General features: G+C 32.7%; 1 protein-coding gene across 2 annotated transcripts in view; it reads left to right on the top strand.

Moving 5' to 3' along the window:
- U3-55K (U3 small nuclear riboprotein factor 55K) overlaps positions 1-24,061 on the top strand; it is a 79,721-nt gene that overhangs the window by 29,751 nt on the left and 25,909 nt on the right. For both annotated transcript variants that reach the window (XM_089094501.1, XM_089094500.1), the window contains exon 2: positions 22,492-22,705. In XM_089094501.1, coding sequence (XP_088950627.1) covers positions 22,492-22,705 — 214 coding nt within the window. The remainder of the gene's footprint in view (positions 1-22,491; positions 22,706-24,061) is intronic.

The following is a 24,061-nucleotide window of genomic DNA, read 5'->3' as shown; positions in this document are numbered from 1 at the left end:
CAGTCCCTTTCATATACCGTATAATTGCTGTTGGTTTTAAGTTTTAATGTTGCTCCTTACTTTCAGTTAAAAAAAAACTTGTTTTTATTACCTAATCTCATAAAGATGATACTTTTGTCAGCATATGAAGAACCGTGTATATTGCAATTATATATTTCTGGTTTATATGCAAAGTAACACAAGAGACAAAAATTAACATACAAGAGAGTAGTGAAGAATTATGGTATACAAAGTAATATTTGGCAGGGATAGTCACTAGTGATAAATCAGTAGGGGTGGCAACATGATTGGATGATTTTCAGGGATTTGGGGAACCAAATTTTTTTGGGGGTGGCCTATAGATTTGTGGGAAAATCCCCAAAAATTTGGGAATAGTGCAAGCCCTGCTTGATTTCTAATCAGGAAAATCGAAATACTTAAACCACACGAGAAAAGAAAAGCTTTGACTTTGCGGTTGATGCAATAAAGAATTGCTGCAAAATTAACTCAAAGTCAACCAAACACCGCCACCTCTACCGGCAGCACACCAGCAACGTTGTGATACTTCAGTGGTGGTCAACTGAACCTCTCATTGGTGGCGTTTGGTTGATGCGCCGGCATGGTGCTGGGATCTAGGTAAGACACAGAGCGCTACAAACATCAGAATCGACTTAAGAGGACAAGTTATGTCATGGGAAGATGTGTTTGAAATTCCCCTTTGCCCCAAACTCAAAATTTTCCAAAATTTTATTTTAGAAACTTTTCATAATATTTTTAAAGCACTAAAACATAGAGCGCTACAAACATCAAAATCAACTTTAGAGGATAAATTATGTTATGGGAAGATGTTTTTGAAATCCCCTTCCCTCAAAACTCAAAATTTTCCAAAATTTTACTTTAGAAGCTTTTTTTAAATATTTCTAAAGCGCTAAGACATAGAGTGCTACAAACATCAGAATCAACTTTAGAGGACAAATTATGTTATGGGAAGAAGTTCTTGAAATCCCCCTTCCCCCCAAACTCAAAATTTTCCAAAATTCTACTTTAGAAGTTTTTTTAAAATATTTGTAAAGCGCTAAGACATAGAGCACTACAAACATCAGAATTGACTTTAGAGGACAATTTATGTCATGGGAAGGTGTTTTTGAAATCCCCCTGTGCCCCAAACTCAAATTTTCCCAAAATCACACTTTAGAAGCTTTTGAAACATTTCTAAAGTACTAATAGATAGATTGCTACAAACATCAGAATCGACTTCAGAGGACAAATTATGTTATGGAAAGATGTTTTTGAAATCCCCCTTCCCCCCAAACTCAAAATTTTCCAAAATTCTACTTTAGAAACTTTTTTAAATATTTCTAAAGCGCTAAGACACACATCAGAATCGACTTTAGACGACAATTTATGTCATGGGAAGGTGTTTTTGAAATCCCCCTTTGCCCCAAACTCAAAATTTCCCAAAATTCTACTTTAGAAGCTTTTTAAATATTTCTAAGGCACTAATAGATAGAGCGCTACAAATATCAGAATTGACTTCAGAGGACAAGTTATGTCATGGAAAGAGGTTTTGAAATCCCCCTTCCCCCAAACTCAAAATTTTCTAAAATTCTACTTTAGATGCTTTTTTAAATATTACCAAGGCTCTAAGACATAGAGTGCTACAAACATCAGAATTGACTTTAGAGAACAATTTATATCATGGGAAGATGTTTTTTGAAATCCCTAGTCCCCCCAAACTCAAAAATTTCCAAAATTATACTTTATAAGCTTTTAAAAAATTTCTAAAGCACTTAGAGATAGAGTGCTAAAAACATCAGAATCGGCTTTAGAGGACAGGTTATGTTACGGGAAGATGTTTTTGATAACCCTCTTACCCCCAAACTCAAAAATTTTCCAAAATTCTACTTTAGAAGCTTTTTTAAATATTTGTAAAGCGCTAAGACATAGAGTGCTATAAACATCAGAATCGACTTTACAGGACAATTTATGTCATGGGAAGATGTGTTTGAAATCCCCCTTCCCCCCAAACTCGAAATTTTCCAAAGTTTTACTTTAGAAGCTTTTTTAAATATTTCTAAAGCGCTAAGACATAGAGCGCTACAAACATCAGAATCAAATTTAGAGGACAAATTATATAATGGGAAGATGTTTTTGAAATCCCCTTCCCCCAAAACTCAAAAATTTTCAAAATTTTACTTTACAAGCTTTTTTTAAATATATCTAAAGCGATAAGACATGGAGCGATAAAAACACCAGAATCTGCTTTAGCGGACAATTTATTTCATGGGACGATATGATTGAAATCCCCCATCCCCCCAAACACAAAATTTCCCAAAATTCTACTTTAGAAGCTTTTAAAATATTTCTAAAGCACTAATAGATAGAGTCTTAAAAACATCAGAATCGACTTCAGAGGACACGTTATATCACGGGAAGAGGTTTTTTAAATCCTCCTTTCCCCCAAACTCAAAATTTTCTAAAATTCTACTTTAGAAGCTTTTTAAATATTTCTAAAGCACTAATTGATAGAGCGCTACAAACATCAGAATTGACTTTAGAAGACAAGCGATGTCATGGGAAGATGTTTTTGAAATCCCCCCTCCTCAAAACTCAATAATTTCTAAAATTCTAATTAAGAAGCTTCTTAGATATTTCTAAAGAACTAATAGATAGAGCGATACAAATGCAAGAATCGACTTTAGATGACATTATATATTAGGGGAAGATGTTTTTGAAATCCCCACCCCCCCAAAACTCATATTTTTCCAAAGTTTTACTTTAGAATCTTTTTTAAATATTTCTAAAGCGCTAAGACATAGTGCTTTATAAATATCAGAATCAACTTTAGAGTATAAATTATATTATGGGAAGATGTTCTTTAAATCCCCCTTCCCCCAAAACTCAAAATTTTCAAAAATTCTACTTTAGAAGCTTTTTAAATATTTCTAAAGCACTAATAGATAGAGCGCTACAAATATCAGAATTGACTTTAGAAGACAAGTTATGTCATGGGAAGATGTTTTTGAAATCCCCCCTCCCCAAAACTCAATAATTTCTAAAACGCTACTTAAGAAGCTTTTTAAATATTTCTAAAGCACTAATAGATAGAGCGCTACAAATATCAGAATCAACTTCAGAGGACAAATTATGTTATGGGAAGATGTTTTTGAAATCACCCTTCACCCCAAACTTAAAATTTCAAAAATTATACTTTAGAAGCTTTTTAAATATTTCTTAAGCACTAATAGATAGAGCGCTACAAATATAAGAATCGACTTCAGAAGGACAAATTATGTTATGGGAAGATGTTTTTGAAATCCCCCTTCCCTCAAACTTAAAATTTTCCAACATTATACTTTACCAGCTTTTTTAAATATATCTAAAGCGCTAAGACATAGAGCACTACAGAAATCGGAATCAACTTTAGAGGACAAATTATGTTATGGAAAGATGTTCTTGAAATTCCCCTTCCCCCCAAACTCAAAATTTTTCTAAAATTTTACTTTGAAGTTTTTAAAATATTTCTAAAGCACTAATAGATAGAGTGCTAAAAACACCAGAATCGACTTCAGAGGACAGTTATATCACAGGAAGAGGTTTTTAAAATTCCCCTTCCCCCCAAACTCGAAATTTTCTAAAATTCTACTTTAGAAGCTTTTTAGATATTTCTAAAGCACTAATAGATAGAGTGCTAAAAACATCAGAAACAACTTCAGAGGACACATTATATCACGGGAAGAGGTTTTTAAAATCCCCTTCCCCCAAACTCAAAATTTTCCAAAATTTTACTTTAGAACCTTTTTTTAATATTTCTAAAGCACTAATACATAGTGCGCTACAAACATCAGAATCAACTTGTGAGGGCAAATTACGTTAGGGGAAGATATTTTTGAAACCCCCCTACCTCTCAAACTCAAAATTTTCTAAAATTTTACTTTATAAGCTTTTAAAATATTTCTAAGCACTGCTAAAAACATCAGAATCGACTTCAGAGGACACGTTATATCACGGGAAGAGGTTTTTAAAATCCCCCTTCCCCCCAAACTCCAATTTTTTTAAAATTCTACTTAAGAAGCTTTTTAAATATTTCTAAAACACTAATAGATAGAGCGCTACAAATATCAGAATCGACTTCAGGGGACAAATTGTGTTATGGGAAGATGTTTTTGAAAGCGCTCTTTCAAAAACATTTCACAGCGCTCTTTCACGGAAGATATTTGTTGCGCTCTATCTATTAGTGCTTTAGAAATATTTAAAAAGCTCCTAAAGTAGAATTTTGGAAATTTTGAGTTTGGGGGGAAGGGGGATTTTAAAAACCTCTTCCTGTGATATAACGTGTCCTCTAAAGGTGATTCTGATATTTTTAACGCTCTATGTCTTAGCGCTTTAGAAATATTTAAAAAAGCTTCTAGAGTAAAAATTTGGAAAATTTTGAGTTTAGGTGGAAGGGGAATTTTTAAAACAAATTGCCATGATATAACTTATCCTCTAAAGTTCATTCTGATGTTTTTAGCGCTCTATGTATTAGTGCTTTAGAAATATTTAAAAATCTTCTTAAGTATAATTTTTGAAAATTTTGAGTTTAGGGGGAAGGGGGATTTTAAGAACATCTACCCGTGATAAAACGTGTCCTCTGAAGTCAATTCTGATGTTTTTAGAACTCTATCTATTAGTGCTTTATATATATTTTAAAAGCTACTAAAGTAGAATTTTAGAAAATTTTGAGTTTGGGGGGAAGGGGGATTTTAAAAACCTCTTCCCGTGATATAACGTGTCCTCTGAAGTCGATTCTGATGTTTTAGCACTCTATCTATTAGTGCTTTTGAAATATTTTAAAAGCTTCTAAAGCAGAATTTTAGAAAATTTTGAGTTTGGGGGGAAGGGGGATTTCAAAAATATATTCCCATAACATAACTTATCCTCTCAAGTTGATTCTGATATTTTTAACACTAGATGTATTATTTATTTACAAATATTTAAAAAAGCTTCTAAAATAGACTTTTCTAAAATTATGAGATTGGGGGGAAGGGGATTTAAAGAACAATTCGACATAACATACTGTATACTCTGAATTTGACTACTATGTTTTAAGCACTATTTGTCATAGCGCTTTAGAAATATTTATAAAAGGTTTTAAAGTAGAATTTTGTAAAATTTTGAGTTTGGGGGGAAGGAGGATTTCAAAAACATCTTCACACAACACAATTTGTCCTCTAAAGTCGATTCTGATGTTTGTAGTCCTCTATGTCTTAGCGCTTTAGAAATATTTAAAAAAGCTGAAGTAAAATTTTGGAAAATTTTGAGTTTGGGGGAAGGGGGGTTTCAAAAAAATCTTCCCATAACATAATTTGTCCTCTGAAGTTGATTCTGATGTTTGTAGCGCTCTATCTATTAGTGGTTTAGAAATATTTTAAAAGCTTCTAAAGTAGAATTTAGGAAAATTTTGAGTTTGGGGGGAAGGGGGATTTCAAAAACATCGTCCCATAACATAATTTGTCCTCTAAAGTTGATTCTGGTGTTTGTAGTACTCCATGTCTTAGCGCTTTAGATATATTTAAAAAAGCTTCTAAAGTAAAATTTTGGAAATTTTAAGTTTGGGGTGAAGGGGGATTTCAAAAACATCTTCCCCTAACATAATTTATCCTCTAAAGTTGATTCTGATGTTTGTAGTGCTCTATGTCTTAGCGCTTTAGAAATATTTAAAAAAGCTTTTAAAGTAAAATTTTGGAAAATTTTGAGTTTGGGGGAAGGGGGATTTCAAAAACATCTTCCCATAACATAATTTGTCCTCTGAAGTCGATTCTGATATTTGTAGCGCTCTATCTATTGGTGCTTTAGAAATATTTAAAAAGCTTCTAAAGTAGAATTTTGGAAATTTCAATCAATCATGGTTTAATCAATCGATTGACGGAAGCTTTCAATCCAAATGATTGGCCGTCTAGGGCGTCCTTTACTTGAAACTGAGGTTTTTTCTTCCATGATGACTCAAAGGGAACTTAAAAAAAAAAATATCAAATATTATTCATGCACGTAAGAATATATTTTTTAAATAGTTTATAACCTACTTACTTGAAACTTAGGTTTCTTCTTCTATAAGTCTTAAGGGAACCTGAAAAAGAAAAATATTAAGTATTATTCATATGCTTAAGAACAATGTTTTTCAAATAATTTATAACTTACTTACTTAAAACTGAAGTTGTTTTCTTTCATGTTGACTGAGAGGGAACCTGAATAAGAAAAATATAAAATACTAGATATTTGGTTAAGAACAATCTTTTTGAAATAATTTATAACTTAATTACGTGAAACTAGAGTTTTTTCTTCCATGTTGACTCAGAGGGAATCTGAAAAAAAATATCAAATATTAGTCATATGTTAAGAACAATATTTATCAAGGTGCTGATAGGGTGGTAAATGAGTTTCTTAAATATGGTGGCTCTGAGGTTAGAAATAAGTTACTGAAGATTATGAATATGATTTTTGAAAAAGTCGAAGTACCTAACGATTTTAGGATAACCTTAATTAAGCCACTTTATAAGAAAGGTGATAAAAGTGAGTGTGGTAATTATCGAGGCATTGGTCTGGTATCTGTAGGTAGTAAATTACTTAGTAATATGATAATTTTTAGACTGAGAGATGCTGTAGATAAAGTTTTAAGAGAAGAACAGTGCGGTTTTAGAAAAGGCAGAGGATGTGTTGACCAAATTTTCACTCTTAGGCTAATAATTGAGAAGTGCCTGAGTTTTCAAACACCTTTGGTCCTCAGTTTTATAGATTATTAGCAAGGGTTCGATTATATTAGTCATATGCTTTAGAACAATCGTTTTGAATTAATTTATTATGCTAAACCTACGTGAAACTAAATTTTTTTTTGTTTCATGATGACTCAGAGGGAACCTGAAAAATGCAAATATCAAATATTAGTCATATGCTTATGAACAATCTTTGTCAAATAGTTTATAACTTACTTACCTGAATTTAAAGTTGTTTTCTTCCATGTTGACTCAGAGGGAACCTGAAAATATCAAATATTAGTCATATGCTTAAGCAAAATTGATTTGAAATAATTTATAACTTACTTATATGAAACTAAAGTTGCTTCTTCCATGTTGACTCAGTGGGAACCTGAAAAAGAAAAATATCAAATATTAGTCATATGCTTAAGAACCATCTTTTTTAAATAATTTATAACTTACTTACATGAAACTAGTTTTTTTTCTTTGATGTTGACTCAGAGGGAATCTGAAAAAAAATATCAAATATTAGTAATATGCTTAAGCATAATTTTTTTGAAATAATTTATAACTTACTTATATGAAACTAAAGTTGCTTTTTTCATGTTGACTCAGAGGGAACCTGAAAAAAATATCAAACATCAGTCATATGCTTAAGAACAATCGATTTGAAATAATTTATAACTTACCTATGTGAAACTAAAGTTGCTTCCATGTTGACTCAGTGGGAACCTGAAAGATAAAAATATCAAATATTAGTCGTATGCTTAAAACAATCTTTTTTCACATAATTGATAACTTACCTATGTGAAACTAAAGTTGTTTTCTTCTATGTTGACTCAGAGGGAACCTGCAAAAGAAAATATCAGATATTAATCATATGCTTAAGAACAATACTCTGCGAATAATGGATATCTCACATTCCTGAAACTGAAGTCGCTGTCAGCAACTTTGACTCAGAGCGAACCTGAAAATGAAAAATGTAAAATATTAGGCATATGCTTATGAACAATTTTTTTCAAACAATTTATACCTTACTTACGTAAAACTAAAGTTGTCTTCTTCCATGTTAACTCAGAGGGGACCCGAAAAAATATCGAATATTAGTCGTATTCTTAAGAACAGTCTTTTTTAAATAATCTATAAGTTACTTATGTGAAACTAAAGTTGTTTTCTTTCATGTTGACTCAGTGGGACCTGAAAAAGAAAAATATAAAATATTATTCATATGCTTAAGCATAATCTTTTTGAAATAATTTATAACTTACTTACGTACCTGAAACTACAGTTGTTTCTCAGAGGGAACCTGTTCTTTCATGTTGACTCAGAGGGAACCTGGAAAAAAACCATATCAAATATTATTCATATGCCTAAGAACCATTTTTTTGAAATAATTTATAACTTACTTACATGCAACTAAGTTTTTCTTCCATGTTGACTCAGAAGGAACCTGAAAAAGAAAAATATCAAATATTAGTCATATGGTTAAGCACAATGTTTTTGAAATAATTTATAACTTACTTATATGAAACTAAAGTTGTTTTCTTCCATGTTGACTCAGAGGGATCCTGAAAAAGAAAAATATCAAATATTAATCATATACTTAAGAACTATCTTTTTAAAATAATTTATAACTCACTTGTGTGAAATTGAAGTTGATTTCTTCCATATTGACTCAAAGTGAACCTGAAAAAGAAAATTCAAATACTATTCCTATGCTTGAGAATAATTTTCTTTAATTGTTTATAACTTACTTAAGTGAAATTGAGGTTTTATCTTCCATGTTGTCTCAAAGGTGTACCTGAAAAAGAGAAATATAAAGCTATGCTCTTGTGGATTAGAACAATCTTTTTCAAATAGTATGTAACTTATATGCAGGAAAGTGCATTTAATTTCTTCTATGTTGATAAAGGGAAAATATGAAAAAGAAAAAAGAAGAATGTTATCTTAGGGCTTAAGATAATTTTTCTTGAAATAATTAATGATTTAATCACGGGGAACTAAAGTTCTTTTTTTCCATGCTGATTCAGAGGAAACCTGAAAAATGCAAATATCAAATATAAGTCACATCCTTATGGACATTATAACTTACCTACGTGAGCTTAAAGTTGTTTTCTTCCATGGTGACTCAGAACACACCTAATAAAGAAAAATATCAAATATTAGTCATATGCTTAAGATCAATCTTTTTCAAAAAATTTATAACTCACGTACATGAAACTAGAGTTGTTTTCTTTTATGTTGACTCAAAGGGAACCTGGAAAAGGAACTATCAAATATTAGTCATATGCTTACGGGAAATTTTCTTGAAATAAATTGTAACTTACTTACGTGAAACTAAAAATCTTTTTCTTCGTGCTGAACTAGAGGTAACCTGAAAAAGAAAACTATCAAATATTACTCATATGCTTAAGAACAGTCTTTTTCAAATTATTTATAACTTACTTATGTGAAACTAAAGTTGTTTTCTTCCATGTTTACTCAAAGAAAACCTGAAAAAGGAAATGTAGAATATTAGTCATATGCTTAAGAACAACCTTTTTGAAATAATTTACAACTTACTTATGTGAAACTGTAGTTTTTTCTTTCATGTTGACTCAGAGAGAACCTGAAAAAGAAAAATATCAAATATTAATCATTTGTCGAAGAACAGTCCTTTTGAAGTAATTTATAACTTTCTTACGTGGAACTAAAGTTGTTTCCTTCCATGTTGACTCAGAAGGAACCTGAAAAAGAAAATTATAGAATATTAGGCATATGCTTAAGAATCTTTTTCAAGCAATTTATAACTTACTTACATGAAACTAAAGTTGTTTTCTTCACTCAGAGGGAACCTGTAAAAGAAAATATCAAATATTAGTCATATGCTTAAGAACAATCTTTTTCAAATAATTTATAACTTACTTACGTGAAACTAAAGTTTTTTCTTCCATGTTGACTCAGAGGGAATCTGAAAAGAAAAAAATATCAAATATTAGTCATGTGCACAATCTTTTTGAAATAATTTATAACTTACGTAGCTTATATGAAACTAAAATTGTTTTCTTTCATGTTTACTTAGAGGTAACCTTAAGAAGAAAAATATAAAATATTATTCATATGCTTAAGAACAGTATTTTTCAAAAAATTTATAACTTACATTTGTGAAACTAAAGTTGTTTTCTTCCATATTGACTCAGAGGGAACTAGAAAAAGAAAAATATCAAATATTATTCATATGCTTAAGAACAATCCTTTTGATATAATTTATAACGTACTTACGTGAAACTAAAGTTGTTTTCTTTCATGTTGACGCAGAGGTTACCTGAAAAAGAAAAATATAATATCCCTCATATGCTTAAGAATAGTCTTTTTCAAATAATTTATAATTTACTTACTTGAAACTAAAGTGGTTTTCTTCCATGTAAACGCAAAGGGAACCTGAAAAAGAAAATGTCAAATATTAGTCATATGCTTAAGAAGAATCTTTTTGATATAATTTATAACTTGCTTACGTGGAACTAAATCTGTTTTCTTTCATGTTGACTCAGAGGTAACCTGAAGAAAAAAAAATATCAACATTTAGTCATGTGCTTAAGAACAGTCTTTTTCAAATAGTTTATAACTTACTTGCGTGAAACTAAAGTTGCTTTCTTCCATATTGACTCAGAAGGAATCTGAAAATAAAGTATCAAATTTTATTCATATGCTTAAAACAGTCTTTTTGAAATAATTTATAACGTACTTTCGTGAAACTAAAATTGTTTTTTTTATGTTGACTCAGAGGTATAATTTATTATAATAATTTATAACTCACTTTTGTGATACTAAAGTTGTTTTCTTCCATTTTGACTCAGAGGGAACCTGAAAAAGAAAAACATCAAATATTAGTCACATGCTTAAAAACTATATTTTTGAAATAACTTATAACTTACTTGGGTGAAACTAGGTTTGTTTTCTTCCATGTTGACTCAGAAGGAATCTGAAAAAAAATATCAAGTATTAGTCATATGCTTAAGAACAATCTTTTTGAAATAATTTATAAGTTACTTATGTGAAACTAAAATTGTTTTCTTCCATGTTGCCTCGGATGGAACCTGGAAAAGCAAAATATTAAATATTGGTCACATGCTTAAGAACCATCTTTTTCAAATAATTTATAACTTACGTGAAATTAAAGTTATTTTCTTCCATGATGACTCAAAGGGAAACTGAAAAAGAAAAATATCAAATTTTAGTCATATGCTTAAAAACAATAATTTTGAAATAATTTATAACGTACTTACGTGAAATTAAAATTGTTTTCTTTCATGTTGACTCTGAGGTAACCTGAAAAAAAATATCAAATACTTGTCATATGCTTAAGAACTGTCTTTTTCAAGTAACTTATAATTTACTTACGAGAAACTAAAGTTCTTTTCTTCCATATTGACTCAGAGGGAACCTGAAAAAGAAAAATATCAAATATTAGTCATTTCTTTAAGAACAATCTTTTTGAAATAATTTATAACTTACTTACGTGAAACTAAAGTGAAACTAAAAAGAAAAATATCAAATATTTACGTGAAACTAAGAAACTAAATTTATAACTTACTTATGTGAAACTGAAGTTGTTTTCATCCATATTGACTCAAAGGGAACCCGAAAGAGAAAAATATCAAATATTATATTAGTCATATGCTTAAGAACCATATTTTTTAAATAACTTATAACTTACTTACATGAAGTGTATTTAGAAAATTAAAAATATTGCTGACAGTTCATAAGGTTATAGAAGACTAAGGGCTGCTTAAAATCAAAATCAATTAAATTGACCAGTCTGTTGAGTAATGTGTTCTTTTGTTACCAAGCTAAATAATGTAAAAAAAAAGATAATAATAACTAAAATACCATATTAGACTTACAAAATAGCCAGCCTTCATCTAACTTCTTCTTTACAAGATAGGCTTAAGTCTAGCAAAGAGCTCCTTACTTAAAGTTCTATAAATGTGCATTCAGAAAAAGTTGGTGTTTACCCCATTGAATGGAGATACTTTTAGTTCAGTCAAACTTTAGTCAGATGTTGGCTAATATCAAAGATTTTTGGTTGAGATACGCTAGCAAGCTAATTTCGAGTCAAGTAGTGTGGTTTCCAAAGCCTGATTCAGTTGGGGGGGGGGGGGTACCGGAATTGAACCTCCCACCTAGGAAGTTTAGTCCGAATCGTGAAAATGTAACCACATACATATAAAAAAAAATTGTGTTTTTAAACCTATCCCCCCCCCCCCGAAACAAAAATACTAGATATGCCCTTGATGGTTTATACTGCAGATATCCATATAAAAGTCTAAAATTTTAATCATCCTTCGTGCGTAAGAAATATCAAAAAAAATCTATGAGAAAGTGTATTCATACACATTAATTTCAAGATTCTTAGGAGTATCATTGTACGGAATTCTATCAACTGTCTATTTGGATAAGACACATTATGTCCCGCCCATTTTAAATTAAACTCCCGACTAGAATTAAAAATAACTAATTATTTTACAAACGCTGAATAGAAATTACTATTGGGCTTAGCCTCCCCTTTTTTGTTTATTTAGGTGGCGTGGAGCAAGTTTTATCTAAAAAATTAATCATCATTAATTATGATCGTTGCGCGGAATGCGCCCAATGAAAAGGGAAATTTCAAGTATTAGCTATATGCTAAACCTGAAGTTTTTTTTAAGTAATTTGTTACTTACGTAATCGAATCAGAAGTTTCTTTCTCTACGTTTACTTAAAAGAGAATCTGAAAAGGAAATTTCAAATATTTGATAAAACCCTGAAGTTTGTTTTAATAATTCTTAACTTTCTTACTTGAAACAAAAGTTACTTCCTCCTTGTTCACTCAAAAGAGAACCTTAAAAAGGGATGTATAAAATATTATTGTTGAATATATTGACGTACTTCTATCTGACTATCACCTTTCTCTTCTACGGATCGCAAAAAACTGAAGTGACGCGAACATTACTTCTATGGGTATAGCTTTCTTTTTAATATGACGTCATCCTATCTTATGAATGCATCTTGTAGAGAGAATGTGACGTCATGTTTTCTTTCAAACAGTGGTTGTAATTAGTTTGTGATACCTTTCTTTAAATATGATTTTGTTAAAGTCATCTAATTTTGTTAATATATCATCTAATTTTGTTAATACATCATATAGACAGTAGGCCCATGTGAGTCAAAATAACTGTGCTCCCTTGCTCTCGCTTGAAACGGAAGTTTCTTACTCAATGTCGATACAAAAGAAAAATTGAAAACAAGAAATATCAGATATTAGTTATACTCTAAAGTGTACTAGGTTCGTCAAATAGCTTAGATCTGATTTGCTCGAAACTCGTTCTTTACTCCATAATTAAATAAAAAAACAAGTTTTTTTAAACTAAAAATAAGGAACGACGTTAAAACTTAAAACTAACAGAAATTATTCCGTGTATGAAAGGGGCTGTCCCATCCTCAACGCCTCGCTCTTTACGCTAAAGTTTTTATTCTTAAAAAAAAGAGTTGTGAGAAAGTCTTTGCATTTAAAATTTGCATTTAATTTTACTTTTATTTGGTTAAATGACTTTCTCGAAACTTGTTTAACTTTATTTACGAACGTTTTTATTAGCAATAAACATGCGTAACTTGCGAATTAACTTACGTAACGAACTTCTATATTCATATCTTTTTAATACGTATATTAGGGGGTCCGTCCCCTAGTCAATACCTTGCTGTTTAAGCTAAAGTTCGAATTTTGTTCCAATTCTTTAAAAATTACCCCTTAATCACAAAAGCCGTTAATTAGAATAAATAGCTCTTATGAAAGTACTAAAAAATCTTTTGCTTAAAGAGCGAGGTGTTGACTAGGGGGTGAACCCAATCATATACGTAATATTTTCTGTTCGTTTTAAGTTTTGATGTTGCTCTTTACTTGCAGTTGAAAAACTTGTTTTTTTATATTTAATTTCTTATCTTTTTTTTAAATAATACTAGGAAATCCGGCGCCCCCTTTATAGCAATGTCCCTTCCGCCATGAAAACTTCCTTCATGGAAAAATCCTCCCAAATAAACCCCTCCCCCACCCCCCCACTACCTGAAAAAATCTCCCCTGAAAACGTCTGTATACTTCCAAATAACCAATACTATATGTTAACATTGGGCAAAGTTCATAACTTTCAGACCTCCCCCCGGGGACTTCGGGGGATTAAGTCATCCTAAAAGACGTATTTATCATGTTTTCGACTATGCTGAACAATATGGCTAGCTCAAAATTTTGATCAGGTTACTTTAGGAAAAAATGAGCATGGGAGGGGGCCTAGTTGCCCTCCATTTTCTTGGTCACTTAAAAAGGACACTAAAACTTTTAATTTCCGTTCTAATGAACCCTCCCACGATATTCTAGGACCAGTGGGTCGATACGATCACCCCTGGGAAAAAACAAAAACAAATAAACACGCGTCCGGGATCTTTCTTCTGGCAAAAAATGCAAAATTCCACATTTTTGTAGATAGGAGCTTGAAACCTCTACAGTAGGGTTCTCTGATACGCTGAATATGATGGTGTGATTTTCATTAAGGTTCTATAATTTTTAGGGGGTCTTTCCCCCTTTTTTCGAAAATCAGCCAAACATTCTCAGGCGCGTAACTTTTTATGGGTTGGACTAAACTTGATTAAACTTATATATTTGAAATCAGCATTAAAATCTGATCCTTTTGATGTATCTATTGGTATCAAAATCCCGTTTTCTAGAGTTTCGGTTACTATTGAGCAGGGTCGCTCCTTACTTACAGTTCCTTACCACGAACTGTTTGATTACCACGAACTGTTTGATAACTGAAATCGGAAAAAAAGTCAAACATCACACAATTTTTGTCAGCACAATTTTGTTTTCAAATAACCTTTAACGTTTTTACTCGAGATGGAGATTTCTTCCTGTATGTTGACCAAAAAAGAAACGGAACTACGGAACAAAACGGAGAAACGGAATTTTGTTACGTAGCCTACTCGAAACTGAAGTTTAATCCTCCGACAAATATCAAACATTAGTCATAAGCTAAAGTAAAGCATATTTTTTTTTTTTTTCAACTGATTTTTCAATAGTTTTAATATCTTTTAAGAAATATCAGATATTGGTTTTACCCGAAAATACAATAGGTTTTTCAAACAGCATAGAACTTATTTTGCTGGAAACGTGTTTGAACCCCCCCCCTGGTTATTTCTTTGTGCTACATACTTTAATCTTTACAGATTTTCTTATTTAAACCCGGAAAAAGAAATTCCTTACAAAAAATTTAACAGCATATGTGTAAAAAGAATCTTCGGTATGCTCATTGGAGCAAAACAGTTTGGATATTTTCTCTTTGTTTTCATCGGTTACAGTTTTGAGCAATATTCTCTGGCTTTTTTGGCGGAGGGGGGGATTTAGGCATTTTGAATTTTAAAAACGATGAAATTATCAAGATCTTTTTTGTTTTCTATTCCAAATCCAAACGTAATCAGATGTTTCCCTAGCACCCTTATAATGATTACGTAGTGATTTTTAAGTTAAACAAGTGATTATACAAACTAAGGGCTGACTCGAAATTTCAAATGCCAAATTATCTAGTGAACAACCCTGGTGGCCCAATGAGCCCGGTGTTCCGATTCACAGCCATTAATGCAAGTCGGTGTCCTTGTAGATACTCAGTTATACATACAAGTATAAGGAACATATTACAATGTTGTTTTTTTCTTGATTGAGTACTCAAAACCTATTTTCCAGTTTCTTAGATACAACCCTTTCAAAGGATTTTTATTTACTAATGTTTTTCCTTTTGTCTAACTTGTTTTATAATTTTGTGTCATTTGTTTTAGAGCTAATTTCAACTCTATGGACCATCATTTTGGCCGTATTAGCAGTTGCTCCTATGTTTACTGGATTTATTTTGAATTGAATAAAAAAAAAAAGTTTTTTTTTTGAACTGAAAGTAAGGAGCAATGGTAAAACTCAAAGCAAACCGAAATTGTTCCGCATATGAAGGGGTTGCCCCGGCCTCCTCAATACCTTGCTCTTCACGCTAAAATTTTTAGCTCTATTAGAATAGCTTCCTATTCTAATTAAACGGCCCTTGTTTTTCAGGAGTCGTTCTTGAAAAATTGTGAAAACAGTTAAAATTTAGCGTAAAGAACAAAGCATTGGGGAGAGGGGCAACCCCTACATATACGGAACAATTTCTTTTCGTTTCGAGTTTTAATGTTGCTCCTTACTTTCAGTTGAAAAAAAACTGTTTTATTTATTTAGTTTCTGCTTACTCTAGTCTTGCGTCCTCTCACTTTCCTACCTTATAAGGAATGAAGTTCATTAGCTCTAATGTTCATAGCCTCCCTAATAAGCTTTCCGAACTTTCCTTTCGTATGATAAGAGAAGAAGTGGATGTTGCAGCAATTCCAGAAGTTTCACCAAAAAACACCTTGTCTGTCTTGTCACCTCGTGAAATCAAAATCAATGGTTACCAACTCTTTTCTAACCTGAACTGCCCACTTTGCCACAGAGGAGTGTGCTTATAAACGAGGCGTGTTTTTTTAATTAAGGTTCGTTTGAACATTAGGACACAACGAAAGATTATTTTAAAAAAAGTAAATTTATTTTCAGAAAGTGCATACTTTACTCTATTTTTCGAAATACTTACCCAAGTTTTTTTGAAACACTTATCATACCTCTTAACTAATTTTAAAGTAAAGTCTTTATAAGAACTTGTCGCCGGCCCCAATACCCAAGAGTTTACTACTGTCTTACATGGTCGTCATCTTTTTAACGGTTGCCACTGAGGTGGCAACCGGTTGAACTTGAGCCGAAACATGGGTTTTGTATATCACGCCCAGATCGAAGCAACAGAACATGGAATGGAAACACACACACTCCCCTGAAAATTTGAAGGCCAAACATCCTCTCTCCAAGCGGAAAATCATGGCGTCGGTGTTTGGGAATAGGCATGGTGTTTTTTCGGTCGACTTCATGCAACGGAGGAACCTCTATCAATGCAGAAGCATACTGCCTAACCCTCAGAAAGCTCCGCAGAGCGATTAAAAAAAAAAAAAAAAAAAAAAAAAAAAAAAAAAAAAAAAAAAAAAAAACTTGGCATGCTGACAAAGGAAATTTTCCTTCTTCATGATAATGCAAGACCTCACACTGCTGGTTAGATTTGTAATTTGTTGGGCAGTTTTGGCTGGGGAGTTTTAGATCACCCACAATACAGTCCTGATCTTGCGCCGAGTGATTACCATCAGTTCCTCCGCCTCAAGCAACACCTTAGTGGCAAACGTTTCAATGATGATGACGATATAAAAATGGAAGTGATGTCTTGGTTAGCGAAACAGGTATAAAGTTTTTATGCAGAGGTTAATTTTAAATTAGTTAAGAGGTCTGATAAGCAACTATGCTTTCAAATACAATAAAGTATATACTCTTAGAAAATAAATTTACTTTTTTTAAATAATCATTCGTTGTGTACTTATGATCAAACGGACCTTAATTAAAAAACACGCCTCGTATATAAGAGATGGACTAAAGGTTAGTCTCATTCATTTTAATTCTATGACTACTGATGGAATTGAGTGTTTGGATAAAAATACACAATCAAACAATCTCAATTATTGTAGGTGTTCTTTATAGAAGCCTCAGTGCCCCCTGTGTTTTGGACTCCAAATCTAATTTGACTGCGATGTTATCACATTTGATTTCGCCAATTTCGCCAATTATGATCTTGTTCTCCTGGGGGACTTTAACCTTCCTGAAATCCAATGGATTGATGGATCTTGTTTTTGCACTAGAGATTCTCCTTTTTTGTCTGCCCTCTCTGATAATTCCGTCTGTCAAACAATATCTCAACCAATACGTTTCAGGGAATGTAATAACTACACCTCTTGGCGTGGTTATAATAGTGACCTTGTTGTAATTATTTCAGAGTTATGTTTACCTACTAAACAACCTTCTTCTAAGCAACAAAAATATGTCAACTACAAACTAGTCTACGAAAGACTCGCAAATGTCAACCGGAAATAGCTTATTACTGATGATATTGCTGAGAGTTGGTCAAATGTAAAAATGGAAATTCTGCATGTTGGAAAGTCTTGCACCAGAATTTTTGGGCAAATTAGGCAAAAGGTTTACCCTTTTTAACTACCAAAATTAGTAAACTAATCAATAGAAAACACCAAGCATGGAATCGCTATAGAGAAAACAAGAAGGAGTTGAAGCGAAGGTTTGAGGAAAAATTGGCTGCGGATGTTAAGGATAACCTTAAATCTTTATAGCGTTATGCCACTCAAAAATTTAGCAACAGGCGCACAGTCCCAGATATCCTGCACAATAGTCAATCAGTTGCTGATCATGAGCTGAAAATTTAAATTTTAAAACAACAATTCTCATCTGTTTTTTCCTCGAATTCCAGTATTATTTATCCCGCACATCCTTTTATGATGTATCACCTAAAATGGAACCAATTCTGATTACTGATACAATTGTTTTAAAGGAACATATATCCCTCAAACTGAATGAATCTGCTGGTTCAGATGGTATTCACCCGCGTATCCTACCTGAATGTTATACAGTTTTGTGTCAACCTCTTTCCCTGCTGTTCCAAGTTATCATTAAATCTTTCCAGACTACCTCCGGATTGGGAAACTGCACATATCATTCCTATATTTAAAAAAGGTAGAGGGCCTAGCTGAAAACTATCAAACCCATAAGCATGACATCAGCAGTTGTTAAGGTTCTTGAAAGAATAATCAATTCTGTAGTTGTTACGCATCTTGAAGCAAATAATGTTTTGCACAGTTCAAAAAATGGCTTTTGTTTCGGAAGATCTGTTGATACCAATATCCTTGAATCATATGATCACATCACCAAGTGGCTTGCAATGGGGGTGCTTGCTCACATGATTCTGCTTGACTTTTCTAAAGCTTTTGACAAAGTTTGTCACAAGCAACTTGCAATTAAATTACGTGCAGTCAAGCTTGAAGAGAAATCCCTTTTCTGGATCCTTGATTTTCTTTATTTGCGATCTCAATGTGTTCAGTTTTTTTATGATTCTGGTAATTGTATTCTTTCTTCCTCTATGCGTGTTTTGAGTGGAGTTCCCCAGGGAAGTTTTGGGTCCTAGACTATTTAATATCTTCATCAATGATACTCCTTTTATTATCAGCAGTAAATCGATTCTAAATGCAGACGACCTGAAGCTTCTTGGATCAGCCTTGTCCTGTGAAGATCATCCCCTTCTACAAAATAATCTTTGACTGCTTGGTCAGTGGGCTGAGGCTTGACTTCTTGAATTCAATGTTTCCAAGTGCCATATGATTCACTTTGACAAACAAAACCCTTGTTGCTTTTATTTTTCTTAGGCCACCCACTCTCCTCTGTAAATAATGAGCAAGATCTTGGTGTCACTATTGACAATGAACTAAAATTCAGCACTCATGCTAAGAGGCCTGCTGATGGTGCTAGTCCAAATCTGGGACTGATTAAGTATACTCTTTCTACTCGTTCCCCTAAAGTCATCAGTCTTCTGTATAAGGGACTTGTGCATCCTATCCTTGAAGTTGGAATGTCTCTTGCCTCCCCATATTTAAAAAAAACATAAAAGTTCTTGAAGACGTGCTGAAACGTCCCGCCAAAATGATATCTGGCATGCGGGACCTTTCCTACCGAGCAAGACGTATCAAAGCTGAATCTCCCTACGCTTGTTTACAGGACAAAAAGAGAGGATGCCGTTTTAGCCTATAAGATAATGAGGGCTAATACTCTCCCAACATTATTCCCTACTGTTGGTCCCCACTCATGAACTAGAGTTCATCACCTGAAACTTGTCAAGCAGTCTACCATATCTAGAGTCTACACTCAATTCTCTTCGTCACGAGTTGTCAACAATTGGAATCAACTATCTAGTAAAACAGTTACTACTGAAACTATTGATGTGTTCAAACGAAGGCTGGATGCTGATTGGTCCTCCAGAGAGGGTAAACTCAATTGGGATGCTACTGATCCAAGGGCGGATCCAGGAATTTTTTTTTTCGGGGGGGGGGGGGGTTACTAATTTTGACTTTTTCGGGGGGGGGGGGGGGTTACTAATTTTTGACTCAGTTTTCGACTAATTAACCTAGGTTTTACTAATTTTCGACTCGGTCAAAAATTTCGGGGGGGGGGGGTCAAACCGGGTAACCCCCCCCCCCCCCCTGGGTACGGCCTTGTACTGATCATGCAACAGCACCTGGTCACTAAAGAACTTTGAATACAACTTAAGTCTTCATTCTGGAGCTCGACGAGGAGAAATTCCTTAGATTGCTCCTAGCTGCAATTTAAGGTAATCTTTCACATGAAAGAGAGCTCAGTGCAAGCTTTTGTCTTTTGTCATAATGTTGCCCCCCCCCCCCCAAAAAAAAAAACAACAACTAATACACCCCAAAGTAATATAGAACAAGTTCTTGAGGAGCCAAGCTCTGCTTTGACCCACTAAGAGGAGAAAACCGGAACCTTGTATTTTACTTATTCCAATTGCAAAGTAAGTCTCCCCCCCCCCCTTAATTGAGTTTGTTAAAAAAAAATACCCTTGATTATTGAACAAAGAAATGTGTGTTCTCTAATGCCTTGAAATGCTAGCGCATAACATACCTCTTGTTGTGTCAAATATATAAGTGACATTAGAACCATTTATTATAGTAGTTGAACAAGTGGTGCTGACTCTAATTGTAATTGTCTTAGCATTCTCTCCAGAGGATAAAAGATGCAGTATTATTTGGCTACTGTTCATTGTCTGTATGCCTGTTCCTCTGGAATATGCCTTGTACCATCTGTTATATGCCTCTGTTATTACCTTAAATCACGCTTGTCAGTGATAGGATGATAAAGTAAGATATAGCCTACACAAACTACTAGGGAAATGCTCTGGGATAGCCAGTCAATATAGAACTATCAGAAAGCTTTTTGTTATCCCCCCCTCCCTGTATATTGGATCATTTGGAATTTGAATTAAAAGTAAACAACAATTAAACGAAAGACAAGTTTGGTTTCCAAATGTAAGGAAAGAGCACTTTTAAAACTTGACAATAGATAAATTATTCTTAATATGATGTTCTGTCCCACTCAATGCCTCACTTTTTGTGCCAAGTGTCACTTTGTCTCTCAGTTTTTTAAGTATTATTGCTCTTAACACAATGACAGTACAAATCTTTGTTTTTTGTCAGATTAGCTCTAGCATGAAAGGACTCATTTAGTTGTATTTGCTTTGAACAGTATAACTGTTTGTTTAAATATGTTCAAAAGCAATTAGTAAATAAACACCTAAAATTACCAACCAGCTATATTTCTTGTATTTGAAAATGGTTTCAGGATACCATTTGTCAAACTGAAGCTTAAAAAGTGGAGGATGGAGGGCTTGTATGTAACCTCCATGATGTATAGCATAATTTCTTTTGTTTTAAGTTTTACTGTTTGTTCTTTTATTTCATTTAAAAAGCTTGATTTTCTGTTTCTCATCAAACTGCTAAAATCTTAGTTTTTAATGTAAGGTGTTGGTTTCTTTTCTCACAATCTCCTGGATTATGGGTTAGTATGCTGCCTTTTTTACTTTTTACAAAATTAGGGATTTAATCTCTTCAGACAACAAAGTACTCTGTGTTGTGTTTTACTATTGTAAAATGTCTTTTATCCTGATCAGAATGGTAAGGAGTTTGATTGGAAAATTCTCAAGATCTTTATCAAGGTCCTTTTCTATTTGTGGATAGCCAATTTTTATTAGAAGATGTAATCGTGGTATTTTGCTTGTTGTGAACTGATGCAGTACCGTGATGTTGTGAAAAAAGCATACAGATAAGGCATACCGTACAGCTCAAATTAAGGGAAGAGAAGAGGTGTTCAAATCCCTACCTCCATCTCCAGCTGACACAGAATACTTGAGTCTCACTAACTTAAATAGTTTTTGTACTATGTGAATGAAATTTCCATGAATAGGTATATGCCTCTCCCCTCTTCTGGAAGCTTGTTCTGATACCCCTCTAGCCAAACATGTTGGCTGTTTTCCCCAAACATTGCTTCTTTTTGTTATTATTATTATTTATTTATTTATTTTTTGCTGTGACCACAGTTCCACGAGTATAACCATAAAGATTCAAAAGAATTAAAGTACTTACTATATTATGAGAGATTAGTTCAAAGGATGATTGGGACTAGACCCATAGACATGTTAGATTGTAATCGACTAGAGACAGCTTATATTTTTGCAAACTCCTTGTGCTTTTTTTCATGCCATCCGCAATGGTTTCCTAGGCCGTTTGAAGCAGTTGACATAGGAAATTGATTGGTTCCATTATTCTTGTCAGATGGGTTTTGGCTGTTAACCTGTTCCTGTATTGTAATGCATGTTTTGGTTGTTAAACTATTCCTTTATTGTTATGCTTCTTCTATATTATATCTGGTATCAACTCAGATAATAAATCTGCAGCTAGACCAAGTAATCTCTACAAAGAGCACCTGAGGTTAAAGTATTCTTTTGTTTGCCATTTTAATTAGAAACGGGCTCTGTGACTAACCAGAGTAAAGAATCTAGTTATTTCCTTGAAAAATTTTATTGAGAAAGGGCATTTTTACAAGAAATATATGAATATTTTTTTGTGAATTCTATGAGTGAGAGAAAAAGAATGAAACAGAAAAATGTCAATTTCTATATTTCAGATTTTTTTTTTTAGATTTAACCAAAGAGAGTATAGTTTATTAGTTAAACATGTGTGCTTATGAATTTGTTTAAAGGCCTTTGTATTTTAGGTGAAACCCACAAAAGGTAGTGCAGTTAAAGTACCCAAACTTAAAAAGACAAAACTAGAAGATGAAGAAATCTTAAGTGAAGAATCAGATATAGAGGAGGGAGATTTGAGTAGTCAAAAAGAAAAAACTCTCATTTCTGAAGATGAAACAGAAACAGCACAAGAAAAAAGGTTAAGGCTTGCAAAAAGGGTTCTTGAAGAAATTGAAAAGCAAGGTTAGCGGATTTATTTACATATGCCAGTCAATAGAAGCGTTTTTAGACATGTCAGTCAATAGAAAGTTATTAGACATACAGCCCCGTTTTGTTTACTCTTGTTCCATAAATAACACTACTGTCCTGATAATGCTGGTCTTGAACACTTCTGCTCTTCTAGTTTAAATACAACAGCTACATTCATTGTAATCAGGCTCAACTATTTAGCTGGCGAATATCTACTGGCGAAGACATCTGCCCCCTAGATCCTCCCTCTAGATTTTGAAAATACCCTCTTCTTTTGGTATTTTTATTGATATCCTGTTTTGGTATTTTCTTGTAAAAAAAAATTAAAAATTCAACAGTCTCACCTGTATTCTGAAAAAATTACCCCCCCCCCCCTAATTTTCATGAATTTACACAATGTCTTAAGGGTGATCTATTACGAATTAAAATATGATGATCCAAAATGACTAAATTAAAAAACAAATGTAAATTACCATCTAGCCTTAAGGGAGATTTTGGTAAGGTAGGTGGCAGGTGAAATAGAGTTCTACTTAACTATTTATTTTAATTTGTATTTGTGTTAGTTGAATTTACTTGTCCATAGTAATATCTGCTTGTCCTAAGTTTGTGTTCCCATAAGAGTTCATTTCTGTTCATTTTAAGTTTTAACATTGCATTTTAATTTTTGTTGATTTATTTTATTAAGTTAATTAACTGAGTGAGAAGAAATTCTGCAGTAAACTATTCTTGAGTGAATTTAAGAAAGAATTGCTCATACTCTGCACCAGGAGTCTAGCCTTAAATTCTAAAATTATTTTTACAGATTAGAATAACTAAGATATTCCTTGCAATCTTGAAGTGTTCAACAAATCTTGTTTTCAGCTGACACAGAAAGTCATTGACTTCTGCTTGAAAAGGCCCATTTATAAGTCTGTATTCATTTCAACATTTTGTATTTTCACTAAAACATGTAATGTACTTGTTTTCCTTTCATGGTTTATCAAAGTTTGATAGAATGAAAGATAAACATAACAAAAAATGCTGAGAAGTGTGTAACAGATGCTTTAAAACAGTGTGAGTGAGCTCACTAGTGTTTTCAAAGAGCAGTTGAGTAATATATTACATGCTCAAATGTATCCTCGTTTTGTCAAGAGCCTTGTTGGTTTCTGGTTAGAGCTTGGTTGTTTTACTAAAATTTAGAATTAACTCTTTAGACATGCATGTGCGCTAGTGGAGAAATCCCCTAAGGAATATTATTATCGATTTAGATTTTAAAATACACTTTTCGGTGGTTTAAGGCATCTCTGTTGAAGAAAAAATGATATTTTTGTATTGCCTGACATCGTTGTATGTAGCAGATTATCATAGAAA

The sequence above is a fragment of the Artemia sp. Qi Xiang Cuo genome, chromosome 9 (assembly GCF_049724085.1).
Source record: "Artemia sp. Qi Xiang Cuo chromosome 9, ASM4972408v1, whole genome shotgun sequence".
NCBI classification, from domain to species: Eukaryota; Metazoa; Arthropoda; class Branchiopoda; order Anostraca; family Artemiidae; genus Artemia; species Artemia sp. Qi Xiang Cuo.
This window is presented reverse-complemented; position numbering and strand designations above follow the sequence as displayed.